General features: G+C 42.3%; 1 protein-coding gene across 1 annotated transcript in view; it reads right to left on the bottom strand.

Moving 5' to 3' along the window:
- fam98b (family with sequence similarity 98 member B) overlaps window positions 1–13,210 on the bottom strand; it is a 35,481-nt gene extending 22,271 nt beyond the window's left edge. Inside the window, exons 1-5 of the mRNA XM_072569051.1 lie at window positions 12,902–13,210; window positions 10,143–10,291; window positions 4,660–4,794; window positions 2,433–2,614; window positions 2,268–2,348 (exon numbers count right to left, since the gene is read on the bottom strand). Coding sequence (XP_072425152.1) covers window positions 2,268–2,348; window positions 2,433–2,614; window positions 4,660–4,794; window positions 10,143–10,291; window positions 12,902–12,945 — 591 coding nt within the window. The 5' untranslated portion in view covers window positions 12,946–13,210. The remainder of the gene's footprint in view (window positions 1–2,267; window positions 2,349–2,432; window positions 2,615–4,659; window positions 4,795–10,142; window positions 10,292–12,901) is intronic.
- Window positions 13,211–14,281: the final 1,071 nt, after the last annotated feature.

Below are 14,281 nucleotides of genomic sequence, written 5' to 3'. Positions count from 1 at the left end.
GTGTCAGCAATTGGGGAAAGTGTGAAAATAGATAAATCCTCTGGGCTAGATGGGACTTATCCTAGGATTCTCTGGGAAGCCAGGGAGAAGATTGCAGAACCTTTGGCTTTGATCTTTACGTCATCATTGCCGAAAGAAATAGTGCCAGAACACTGGAGGGTAGCAAACGTTGTCCCCTTTTTCAAGGAGGGGAGTCGAGACAACCCTGGTAATTGTAGACCAGTGAATCTTATTTTGATTGTGGGTAAAGTGTTGGAAAAGGTTATAAGAAATAGGATTATTCATCTAGAGAGGAATAAGTTGATTAGAGATAATCAACAGTTTTGTGAAGGGTAGGTCGTGCCTCACAAACCTTACTGAGTTCTTTGAGATGGTGACCAAACAGATGGATAATGGGTGTATATGGATTTCAGTAAGGCGTTTGATAAGGTTCCCCACTGTAGGCTATTACACAAAATATGGAGGCATGGGAGAAGGTGATTTAGTGATCTGAATCAGAAATTGACTAGGTGTAAAACGACAGATGGTAGTGGTTGATGGGAAATGTTCATTCTGGAGTTCAGCTGCTAGTGGTGTACCTCAAGGATGTGCTTTGAGGCCACTGCGGTTTGTCATTTTCATAAATGATGTACATGAAGGCATAGAAGGATGGGTTAGTAAATTTGCGGATGATACTAATGTCGGTGGAGTTGTGGATAGTGCTGAAGGATGTTGCAGGTTACAGAGGGACATAGATAAGCTGCAGAGCTGGGCTGAGAGGTGGCAAATGGAGCTAATGTGGAAAAGTCTGAGGTGATTCACTTTGGATGGAGCAAGAGAAATATAGAGTGCTGGGCTAATGTTAAGATTCTAGGTAGGGTAGATGAGCAGAGAGATCACAGTGTGCATGTACATAGATCCCTGAAAGATGCCACCCAAGTTGATAGGGTTGTTAAGGCATACACTGTGATAGCTTTTATTAATAGAGGATTTGAGTTTTGGAACCATGAAGTCATGCTGCAGCTGTACAAAACTCTAGTACGGCTGCACTTGGAGTATTGCATATGGCTCTGGTCACTGCATCATAGGAAGGATGTGGAAGCTTTGGAAAGGGTTCAGAGGAGATTTACTAGGATATTGCCTAGTAAAGGGAATGTATGGAGGGACGGTCTTATGGAGGGAAGGCTGGGGGACTTGAAGCTGTTTTCCTTAGAGTGAGGGTTGATAGGTGACTTAACTGAGACAGAAGATAATCAGAAGACTGGATAGGGTGGACTGTGAGAGCCATTTTCTTCAGATAGTGATGGCTATCACGAGGGGACTTAGCTTTAAATTGAGGGGTGATAGATATAGATCAGATGTCAGAAGTAGTTTCTTTACTCAGTACTAGGGGCGTGGAACGCACCGCCTGCAACAGTAGTAGACTCGCCAACTTTAAGGGCATTTAAATGGTCATTGGATAAACATGGATGAAAATGGAATAGTGCAGAATAGGCTTTAGATTTATCTGTGGAACCAACACACATCAGCCGCCGAAGGGCCTGTACTACGCTGTAATGTTCTATATTCTAAAAGACGTCTCTCCTGATATCCCGTCAGGATGAATCAATCACAACCACCAAAAGCAGATTCATTGCTCCATGTTAATCACATTTGTGGAACTTCACTGTACACAATTTGGCTTTTGAGATATAGCTGTGCAGAATGCATCTGGTTGGCTATAAAAGAATTTCAAATATCCTGAGAATGTGAAAAGCACTAGAATCTGTATTATTATTTCTCCTTTTTTAGTTCAACCATAAAGACAGTTCGCCATGTGTAGTAATCTTAAAATAACCATACTTCCAGTGTCAGAAGTGTGTGGTATCGCAGGATATAACTGTCCCTGCATACTAAGTCAAACTTGACACTCTGACCTGTTTGCGCTGGACCCTGAATGCTTAATTAAGTGTTGCTGAATTTTAAAAAGGCATAATCTGAGGCTGTATTGTCATACCGGCTTATTGGCGACTTGAAGATAAAACCTTCAGTACATAAGTGGTGGCACTTGCCACGCAACTGTGATCTATTTGGAGGTTAAACAAATCTCAAAGCTTTATGCAAAGAGGACAGTTAACACCATCAAGTGGTGCACTAAACATTCCTTCCTGAAATATCACCATCAAAAACCACATTTAAAAAGATAATTTATCTCATTGTTGATTCAAAGATATTCTGCAGACAAGGTAGATACACAATGTTTACCTACATAATAGCTACAACAGTTTATTGAGGAATCTGTCTCTTACCCAGTGGTCAGAGGTTAATGTTAGCTTTAGCAAGGGCTCTCCCATGTGTTTTTCGGGAACCTTGGAAGTGATATTTTTCACCTAGAAGAACGGGATATATTCAGAAGTGGTTCAAGTGGAGCAAATACGCGTTACAACGTGAGAATGACAAGCTGTAGCACCAACCTTTTCCTCCAGAATTTTAAATAAATGTGCATCAGCAGCACCAGATACAGGGCAGGGCACACTCAACGTTGCACAAATAGATCTAATTTCTTGCCGAACTTCTTCATTGCCTTCAGTTTTAGGCACTGGAGGAGATTTAGAGTGTAGGATCCTAGCAGTTTGAAGCTCAGATGATAAGTATACTGGAAAACAAACAAATACAACAAAATTTTGTTTATCTGTATATATTAAACATATACGTAGTTAAACTTAAAAACACATTGGGTAAAGGAAATTAGCTTTATTTATAATCCAATTATTTGCATTTATCATTTTATACATTAAAGTTACAAAGATCTTATTAGATAAGGCTGGCCAATCTTTCTACAGGAGACAAAAGGCTCCAAAAAATTCTGTTCATGGTCACAATTATATTTCCAGCACAATAAAACATCGACCTTTAGCAGAGGTGAGCATAGTTTTAAAAAAAAAAAAGCATCATGCTAAAATAATTGAAAAAGCAATTCTAAGCAGTGTTTACTTCGAAATTTGTTTTAAAGGATGGTCATTGAACCTGAAACATTAACTTTGCTTACTCCACACAGATGGCACCAGACATGTTGTTCCTCCAACAATTTGTTTTCTTTTTAGACTTTCAGAATCTGCAGTTCTTTAATTTATTCAGACCTAGTTGTTTTTGAACTAAGCATTTACAGAGAAACCTTGATTATCTGAACATTAATTATCCAAATACTGCATTATCTGAAGGAGATCTAGAGGTCCTAATAGAAACATTACAAAGACGTAATTCCTACACTGATTGTGCCTTTTGTTTACGGTGATTAAAAGTGAACTTGGCTGACTGAAATGCTGCCGAGAACAGTCCTGGACATCGATGGGGACCCAGGCACCCAGTCCAAATGACTGACCTCCCATCCCCTCTCTCCCCACACACTTTCCCTGCAGTTGTACATAGGGGTGTACCCTAACCCTCCCCCTCCCCTCACCAGATAATCTCTCCCACATTGCCTTGTATAGGGCAAAGGTGGAACCTGTTAAAGCGTTGCAGTAAAAAGTTTGTGTGCTCATGTGTGCTATTTGGAGATTCACCCCCCCAAAAGGCAGCAGCGGCAACAGCAGCTGTCTTGCTGTTGGTGTTCAGTCCAGCTGCCTCAGAGAGGGAGCAGGGCAGATGGGGGGGTGGTGTTGGACAGGGTTGGGGGGTGGGGCACAGCTGGGGGCAGATGGGGGCCTGCGCGTGGTATGCTGCTACCCCATCTCCTGAATGGGGAGCAGATTTAACAGAAAACTCTGAGCCCCAGAGAAACTGAATCAATTAACCGAATAATCAATTATCAGAATGATATAGTGCCCGCGCATCTCATTCGGATAATTGAGGTTCCTCTGTATAATGCCCCTTTCCCAGCCTCAGAGTGTTGTTTCAAGCGAATGAAGGAACAGCAGCAAATATTCAGCTCTAGGAGGTTGCTACACCATTCATGGTTGATCTGCATCTCAACACAATCCACTGTGTGTAACTTCATTAAAAACAAAAATCTGTCAATTTCAGATTAAGGAGGGGCATATGACAGCACTTTGGAAAAAGGAAACAACAATAAAAATAGCAACTGGCACAGAGACCAGGAAAAGAAGTTGGCTATCAACAATGTAGCAGTAATGGGGTCAAATGAGAGTGGCTTCATCGACAAGATAAGCTTAAAATGGATAAGGCAAGATACAGAAAGCTCACAGAAACATAGGATTATAGCTACTGTGGTTGGGTGTGGGGAAGGGGGTGCAGAACTCTTGCTACCAGAAAAATAATGGTCATGCGAATACCCAGGATTCAGGAACAGTTACTTCCCTAAATTGTTAGTCAAAGCAAGGATTAAGCAAATGAGTACTATGGAGGAACATAAGCTTTTGCTCCCTTCGTCAAAAATGTCATAGCTCCTGTAACATGGGATGGAGAGGACACCTTGTGGTGAATGATGGTAAGTCAGATGGTCTCAAAACACTAAAGATTAAAAGAGACTCAGTTTGGCAATATTGCTACTTGTAAAGCTTATTGTACATTCGTCCTTCTGTGCTGTAAAATTTGCGGCTTCCACTTTAGTATTTCTTTGCAATATGTTAGAAGCAATTCTACTGATTAAGTACAATAAAAGATTCCACTAACAATTCCTGCAAATTGTATAGAATTCTTTTGACTGATATTTTTCATCTACCAAGCTACCATTCAACTTACAAAGAAGTTTTAAGCAGTCTTCCTTCTTTCTTAGTCTTTCTTTGAAATCTCCAGTGAGAAGTGATGAGAAAGGGCACAACATCTCTTTCAAGAAGCCATTAATCTCCAGCAGAAAGCTTTCTGTATCATCAGCACCTTAAAAAAAAAAGCAAGGCAAGCAGAACTGAAAAGGTACTCAAAGAGAATATTTATTGTCAAAAAGCAGAGTCCATCCAAGAAAAGGTATGATGTTCTAGGTTACTTATCTCCCATACCTAAGCTAAAGCACCATCACCAATGCAACATATCACACAAGAATTCAAAACTCATTTGGAAATGGTGATAGTTTCTTAAAAAGTCTGATTCCAACTTGTACCCTTGAATCTGGTTACAAATCTTCAGATTGCATTTTATTAAGTGATCTAATCCAATTACTAATACATACATCCCTATCATTTCTTCAAATGAAATTTGATAAATCATTTTTTTCCTGTATTGAAGAAGTGAACTATGGTTATTTAAATTGAAAACATACAGCTAAAAATATGACTTTCGTTGACTCAAATCACAGGAAGAAACGTAGCAGTCTGAATTTAATTCAGTGAAAATGATTAACATTTTCATACTGCTGTCTAGACTCTTAAATGGTTTTACAGTTAACTCTAATTACTCCCAATTATTAACCATTCTGCATGCCCTGGCTAGGAATCTCAAATTTCTATCCACTTTCATATTTTGATGAATGCTTGAAAACTTAATAATTTAAACTTAATTTCAAACATTTAACAAGTTGATATTATCTAATACTAATTGACTTTTAATAGAGATTCACATAAGAGGGTGACACTGTCAAATACATCATAGGGTGGAATTTTCTCAGTCTAGAATGATGTGGTCAAAGGTGATAAAGTTCAGAAAATATGGCAAGAAAAAAAAAGTCTCAACACTGAGAAAATCAAAATTCAATTCTTCCCTTATGGTTTTAAAAACTGGATACAAATCTCTCAACTTTGCAAGCAGTGAGGGCTGTATTTGCATTTGTTATTTGATAATGCGATGTTGATCTCATCTCATGTACACACAGCACACAATGCTCTCAAGCTCCGCTGAAACAGTAGATATCACCAATTCACAACTTGAAAACCAGAATGGTTACCTCGATGCTGACACGGACTGGTGTCTTGCTGGCTGTCCAGGTTGGCCAGCACTCCCCAAAATCTTATTTGAAGTGACCGCCTGCACTCTCCATCAACAGAAGTCAGCATTGCCAAAGGCATCAGCATATCACATCATTATTGCACACCTCAAACTAAACTTAGAATATAGCTCAGCACCTCAAAACTGCACTTTGGAGCTCATCAACATCTTAGGTTGCAATTTTGCTGCCGGCCACTGTGCACGTAGGAAAATGTACCTAGCTCATGCATCAGAGCAAGTTGTATTGTTTCAGAGCTGTTAGGTAAAAACAATGACTGCAGATGTTGGAAACTGTTAATTTGCTTTCTTAACTATCACTCAGATACTCAACAGCTTTGTAATATCTTTTTACCTAACGTCCCTTCATTCAGAAGTGAATGCTCAGAGTGAACTGCATTGCCTTTGAGCACAGAAAGTCTGGCACATTGTTATTGCTGTCAGCACTAGCAGTTTTTTTTGTTGGCTGTGTATGGCATTATGCCACGTCACCGTGACATTTACTGCATATTTATGCAGCACACATAGCCTCTTGGTTGTAGCACATGCAATGACTGAAAGTCCAAAGGGAGAAGTCCTAAGCCAGTCACAGAGTGACACCATAATTTCTCAAAGGAACCATTAGTCCAGGGGATGGACTGCTATGTGCAATCAGGATCCAGGCATTGAGTTGTACTCAATTCTGCAAATCGTGACCATTTAGTTCAGGATTACCATGTCAGTTGGGGAGCTCAGCTGGACTGGGGGCTTGGCTCTTGATTGTTTAAGAATTCCAAGCCCATGACCAATAGCAGGCTAGTAAGACAAGCGCATATGGGCACACCACCAGCTGGTAGTTCTCCAAGCCACTCACCATCCTGACTTGGAAGCTTATCACTATTCCTTTACTGTCAATGGGTCAAAACCTTGGAATTTCCTCGCTAAAAGCATTGTGCTGTAGACAGATGCACAGTCATAGAATAGATTGCAGCAGTTCAAGAAGGCAGCTCACCACACCTCAAGCGCAGCTTGGAACAATCAATAAATGCTGGTCCAGCCAGTGACAGCCACATCCCATGAGGTGGGGTGGTAAATAGCGAGATGGAAAGCTTTTGAGTACAGGCATGCATACATAGAATCACAGATAAAACAGACCCTTCGGTCCAACTCGTCCATGCCAATCAGATATCCCAACCCAATCTAGTCCCAACTGGTAGCACCCAGCCCATATTCCTCCAAACACTTTCACTTATATACCCATCCAAATGCCTTTTAAAATGTTGTATCTGTACCAGCCTCCACCACTTCCTCTGGCAGCTCATTCCATACACCCTCTGTGAAAAAGTTGCTCCTTAGGTCCCTTCTATATCTTTCCCCTCTCACCCTAAACCTATGCCCTCTAGTTCTGGACTCCCCAACTCCAGGAAAAAGACTTTGTTTACTTGTCCTATCCATGCCCCTCATGATTTTATAAACCTCTATAAAGGTCACCCTTCAGCCTCCAACGCTCCAGGGAAAACAACTTCAGCCTGTCCAGCCTCTCCCTATAGCTCAAATCCTCCAACCCTGGCAACATCCTTACAAAACTTTTCTGAACCCTTTTAGGTTTCACAGCATCTTTCCGATAGGAAGGGGACCAGAACTGCACGCAATATTCCAATAGTGGCTTAACCAATGTTCTGTACAGCTGCAACACAACCTCCCTACACCTCTATTCAATACTCTGACCAATAAAAGGAAAGCATACCAAACACCACCTTCACTATCCTATCTGCCCGCGACTCCATTTTCAAGGAATTATGAACCTGCACTCCAAGGTCTCTTTGCTCAGCAACACTCCCTAGGACCTTATCATTAAGTGTATAAGTCCTGTTAAGATTTACTTCCCCACATTTATCTAAATTAAACTCCATCTGCCACTCCTCAGCCCACTGGCCCATCTGGTCAAGATCCCATTGTAATCTGAGGTAACTTTCTTCGCTGTCCAGTACACCTCCAATTTTGGTGTCATCTGCAAAACTTACTAACTATACCTCTTATGCTCAAAACATTTATATAAATGACAAAAAGTAGCAGAGCTAATGCAAATCCTTGTGGCACTCCAATGGTCACAGGCCTCCAGTCTGAAAAACAACCCTCCACCACCACCCTCTGTCTTCTACCTTCGAGCCAGTTCTGTATCCAAATGGCTAGTTCTCCTTGTACTGCATTGATCTAGCCTTACTAACCAGTCTACCACGAGGAACCTTGTCGAGCGCCTTACTGAAGTCCATATAGATCACATCTACTGCTCTGCCCTCATCAATCCTCTGTTAGTTTGTCAAAAACTCAATTACAATTTGAGAGACATGATTTCCCACGCACAAAGCCATGTTGACTATCCCCAATCAGTCCTTGCCTTTCCAAATACAGGTACATCCTGTCCCTCAGGATTCCCTCCAACAACTTGCCTATCACGGGCATCAGGCTCACTGGTCTATAGTTCTCTGGCTGGTCCTTACCACCTTTCTTAAATAGTGGACCACGTTAGCTAACCTCCAGTCTTCCTGCACCTCACCTGTCACCATCGATAATACAAATATCTCAGCAGGGACCAGTAACCACTTCAGTAGCTTCCTCCAGAGTTCTAGGGTACACCTGATCTGCTCCTGGCAATTTATCCACCTTTATACGTTTCAAGACATCCAGCACTTCATCCTTTGCAATATGGACATTTTTCAAGATGTCATCATCTATTTCCCTACATTCTATACCTTCCATGTTCTTTTCCACAGTAAACACTGACGCATAATACTCGTTTAGTAATTCCCCCTAACTCCTGCGGTTCCACACAAAGGCCACCTTGCTGTCCTTTGTGGGGCCTATTGTCTCCCTAGTTACCCTTTTGTCCTTGATGTATTTGTTAAAACCTTTTAGATTCTCCTTCACCCTATCTGCCAAAGCTATCTCATGTCCCCTTTTTTCCCTCCTGATTTCCCTTAAGTATACTCCTATACACTTCTAATCTATCTTGTCTATACTGATATATGCTTCTTTCTTTTTCTTAACCCACTCACTCAATTTCTTCTGATCAGTGGCAAATGGAATTCAACCTGATTGAGTGTGAACTGATGCACTTGAGCAGGACAAACAAGGAAATAATGAATGGCAGGACCTTCAGAAGCACCAAAGATCAGAGGGACATTGGTATACACGCCCAGCATCCCTTAAGGTAGCAAGGCAGGAAGATGAAGTAGTTAATGTATATGGGATATTTGTCTTTATTAGCCAAGGCATATACTTTAAAAGTTGGGAAACTGTATAAAACATTGGTTAGGCAACAACTAGAGTATTGTGTGCAGTTCTGGAATCCATTTTACAGGAAGGATGTAATTCCACTGGAGAGTGCGCAGAGAATTACCAGATGCTCCCAGGATGGAGAGTTTTAGTTATGAAGAGTGATTGGAGAGCCTGGCACTGTTTCCCTTGGGACTGGGATCATGACTAGGGAATATAGAGAAAGGCAAGGGGCAGGAGGTTTATTTCTTACAGAGGGTGGTGGTAATCTGAAGCTCTGCCTGTGTGGGTGGTAAAAGCAAAACCTTCATAAGTATTTGGATATGCACTGCCAATGCCAAGGCATTGGGCTAAGTGTTGGAAAATGGGATAATAATAATTAGGTAGTTGTTTTTAAATCAGCACAGGCTGGGCTGAAAGGTTTTCTTGTACTGTAGATATCTTTCCAGGTTTTTTTCCCCAACTGCTCTGAGGTATCAGGTAAATCACTTGCCCTTCAACTCTCAACTGTGTCTGTAGAAGATACCATCGATTACCCAATTATTCAATTTTCTATATTAATAGATTTCCAACCTGCACCCTAACTTACCACATAAGTGGGATTCTACTGAAAACAGAAAATTGAAAAGATATTTTGCTTATTGTAGTAACAAGTTTAAAACTCACTTCAGCTAACTGATGTTAACAGGATGTTAAATAATCAAGCCACCTTCCACATGCACTTAGACTGACCAACCATAATCTCTTGGATAACTTTCTACTGAAAAATATGGTACAATTTGGCTAAAATGAATTGAACTTCTCAGTTATAAACTAAATTACAAGGAGCATTAAACCACTGTAACACAAGTTCTTAGCTATGTTTTCATATCTATGAATTGCAAATATTCTCAGTGACAGTATATTCAGGCTAAACACTTCTGAGAAACATTTCAGAGAAATCTTCAAGTCTGAGGAAAAATCTGATTCCATGACAACTTTCTTTCACATAGGAGCGGAAGAAAAGGAAACATTGTGTTCAAACAATAGAAGTTCTTATAATAAAATGCACTTACTGGTAGTAGAATTTATACATTCTTCCAAATTACACAACAGTTTAATCTGTGATGATAACCACACACACAGTTCAGTAAATTCTGAAGAGGACGGCCCCATCTCAACTGCTTTCAAAAGAGCATCCTCTTCTAACAAGGGTCCATTGTATCTGCATCATAAAAACAAAGGTCTGTGTAACTATTATTAGAAATTGAAAGTGTTATTAAAACAACAGCTGGGTAAAATCTTGGAACTTCCTTCCCAACAGCATTGTGGGTACATCTACAGCACATGGGCTAGAGCAGTTCATAAAGACAGCTCATGATCATTACGTCAAGTGCAATTAAGGATAAGCAGTCAATGCTAACTTGCATGTCATTAAAGAAAGAAAAGCTAATGTAAGCAACCAAACTATGAGCCAGTAGCATCACTACAATCAGGGAGATATGCACCAATAAAACAAACCCTTCAGTCTCACTCATCTAGGCCAACAGATATTCTAAGTTAACCTCGCCCCATTTGCCAGCATTTGGCCTTTATCCCTCTAAACCATCTACTCATATACCCAGAATAGTTTAACTGTACTAGCCTCTATCATCTTGTCTGGCAGCTCATTCCATACATGCACCACCCTCTGCATGAAAAAGTTGCCCCTTAAGTCCCTTGTAAATCTTTCCTCTCTCACCTTAAACATGTGTCATCCAGTTTTGGACTCTCCAACCCTGGGGAAAAGACCTTGGCTACTGACCCTATCCATGCCCCTCATGATTTTATAGGCCTCTACTGTATATCATTCCTTAGCCTCCAAGACTCCAAGGAAAATAGCCCCAGCCTATTCAGCTGTATGCTATAGCTCAAACCCTCCAATGCTGGCAACATCCTTGTAAGTCTTTTCTGCACCCATTCAGGTTTCTCAACATCTTTTACACAGCAGGGAGATCAGAATTGAACACAGTATTCCAAAAGGTGGCCTAACCAATGTCTTATACAACTGCAACATGATCTCCTAACTCCTATACTCAATGTACTGACCAATACAGTCAAGTGTTCCAAATGCCTTCTTCACTACACTGTGACTACACTTTCAAGAAACTAGGAATTTGCATCTCAAGGCCTCTTTGTTTGGCAACACAATCCAGAACCTTACCATTAAGGTGTATAAGTCCTGCCCTGGTTTGCCCAACCAAAATACAGCACTTCACATTTACCTAAATTAACCTCCATCTGCCACTCCTTGGACCATTTGCCCACCTCATCAAGGTCCTGTAGTACTCAGAGGTAATCTTTGCTGTCCCAACACCAATTTTGGTGGCATTTGCAAACTTAATAGTACCCCCTACATTCACATGCAAATCATTTTTATAAAATGACAAAAAAAAGCCAACACTGATCCTTGCAGCACACACTCATCACAGACATCTAGTCCAAAGAGCAACTCTCCACCACCACCCTGTCTCCTACCACCGAGCCAATTTTGCATTCAAATGGTTAGTTCTCCCTGTATTTCATGTGGTCTAACCTTGCTAATCAGTTTACAATGCAGAACCTTGCCTTGCCTTACTAAAGCCTACGTAGACAACATCCACCAGTCTGCCTTCAATCTTCCTAGACACTCCTGCAAAAAAAAAACTCAAGTTAATGAGACATGACTTTCTATGTACAAAGCCATGGTGAGTATCCTTAATCAGTCCTTGCCTTTCCAAATACATGTAAATCTTGTTCCTCAGAATCCCCACCATAGACATCAGGCTCACCAGTCTATAGTTCCCCAGCTTTTCCTTTCCATCTTTCTTAAATAATGGCATGCTCTGGCATCTCACCCATAGCGATCGATGATACAAGTATCTCAGCAAAGGGCCCAGCAATCATTTGTCCTTGCTTCCACAAAGTTCTAGGATGCTGCACCACCATATGCCATACTGATGGGACTGTTGCTTGCCACGATGTCAGTCCCATATCTTTGATTTCAGCAATTGCATCTACTCTCTCCTCTCCCAAAGTGTGAGCTGCACCACCTGATCTATATGACCGACAGTAGCACCAACACACAACTCCCGACCCCCTCCCATTCTTATGGTCCAAGTGTCATCAGTACTACTCCATGGGAGAAGCACTGACTGGGTGAAGGTGAAGTCTGTGGGGTGAAGATGATCTGGAGAAGGGGAGGTGCTGGTGGTGGTAGTCAGGGGGATGGGCAGAGGAGGTGGTGGTGGTGTTGTGGCAGCAAGGTGTTGCTGGTGGTAGTTGTGGGGAAAGGGAAAAATGTTGCTGGTGGTAGTGGGGGAAGAGGGGAAAGGTGAGAGAGTTGGTGATACAGGGGGGTGGGGAAGGGAGAGTTGATGATACTGAGGGGGTGAGATGGTAGTTGTGGGGGTAATGTGGTAGGTGGGGGGGCAAGTGGAGAGGAGAGGGGGAGCTGGTAATAGTGGGGGGGGGGGAGAAGAGGGGAGGTGGGGGAGAGGAGAGGGAGAGTTGGGGAGGAGGGGGAAGAGGTGGGGGGTAGTGGGAGAGTTGGTGAAACTGTGCAGGGAGGGGAGGTGCTTGTAGCGAGAGGGGGAGCTCTCCCCGTGGATGGGGCAGTATGAGTGAATGGCCACAGTGGGTCCCTGTGCTGGAAGCCCACCCCCTCCCCATTCATTCCCCTGCAGCAACAGGGCAGGGAGAACCCATCTCACCACTTCGCTCCTCCGTTTTGCTTTAAAACAAAGAGAGTAAGAAGACCTAATAAACCCTTCGGAGGCAGATCGGATGCTGGACCCTGCAGGAAAAGGCGGCTCACCCCAGGGCTTCCAGCGTGTCCAGGACATCCCCCTCCAAAGCCATGGTGACAGCCCCGCACACAGGCTCAGGCTCAGGCTCAGGCTCAGGCTCAGGCTCAGGCTCAGGGCCCACAGCAAGCCCGAGGCCAAGGCCCCGACCAGTCGATCGGCACACAGCAGTCTCAACACGGGATCAGCTCAGGCACCACCAGGCCCCTCTCGCGGCGTATTTGCCGATGCCGCTGTTTTCAAACCTCCTCCCGCTCCTTTTGTTCCAGAAGGAAACGGCAAGAGGCGCCTCCACCTCCTCGCTTAGAAAATAAACCCCACTAAAACCCTGCTCAACATCCACAAGCAGCGCCGCCCTGCTGGCCGGCCCTCCGAAGCACGTGCATGAAGACCAATCATAGTTTAAATCAACATATACTTCATAGGGGGATAACACTTTTGACGTTTTTACCTTCAACATATTGTCTAGCTATAACCATTGTTAACAGCTAACCTGAGAATGCAACTTTTTTAAAAAAAGGTTTTGTGATTTACATATGAAAGAAGTGAAACTGACATGGTATTCTAACAGATGAAAGGCTTAATAGACAATCAATTTTTCAATGTATAATTTCAGTTACATCACACTGTAAATTTTTGCTATAAATTCTGTGTGTTAGGATTGAGCCCTCCACTACCACCTGATGAAGGAGCGACGCTCCGAAAGCTAGTGTGCTTCCAATGAAACCTGTTGAACTATAACCTGGTGTTGTGTGATTTTTTTTAACTTTATACTTCATATAATCTGAGAAATGTAAATCAAGGAAACAGACCCTTCAGGCCACCTGGTCCATGCCAATGGATAGCTTAAATGAATCTGGTCCCATTTGCTAGTATTTGGCCCATGCCCTTGTACACCCTTCTTATTTCATGTACCCATTCAGATGCCTTTTTAAATGTTGTAATCATACCAGCCTCCACCTCACTCTATACATGCACCACCCTCTGCATGGAAAAGTTTCCCCTTAGGTCCCTTTTATATCTTTCCCCTCCCACCTTAAACTTATGCCCTCCAGTTCTGGGCTCCCCCACCCCGCAATACATAGAGTCATACAGCATAGAAACAGACCCTTCGCTCTAACTCATCCGTGCCAACCACACATCCCAATTGACCTAGTCACATTTGCCATCATTTGGCCCATATCTTTGTAAACCCTTCCATTTCATATACCCATCCAGATGGTTTTTAAATGTTCTAATTGTACCCACCTTTCCCATTTCCTCTGGCAATTGTTCCATACACCCACTGTATGTAAAAGTTATACCTCAGATCCTTTAAATCTTTCCCCTCTCACCTTAAACCTATGCCTTCTAATTTTGGACTCCCTCATCCTCGGAAAAATACTTTGGCT

The sequence above is a fragment of the Chiloscyllium punctatum genome, chromosome 4 (genome assembly GCF_047496795.1).
Source record: "Chiloscyllium punctatum isolate Juve2018m chromosome 4, sChiPun1.3, whole genome shotgun sequence".
NCBI classification, from domain to species: Eukaryota; Metazoa; Chordata; class Chondrichthyes; order Orectolobiformes; family Hemiscylliidae; genus Chiloscyllium; species Chiloscyllium punctatum.
The sequence above is the reverse complement of the archived record's forward strand: the minus strand, read 5'-3'. Positions and strand labels throughout refer to the sequence as shown.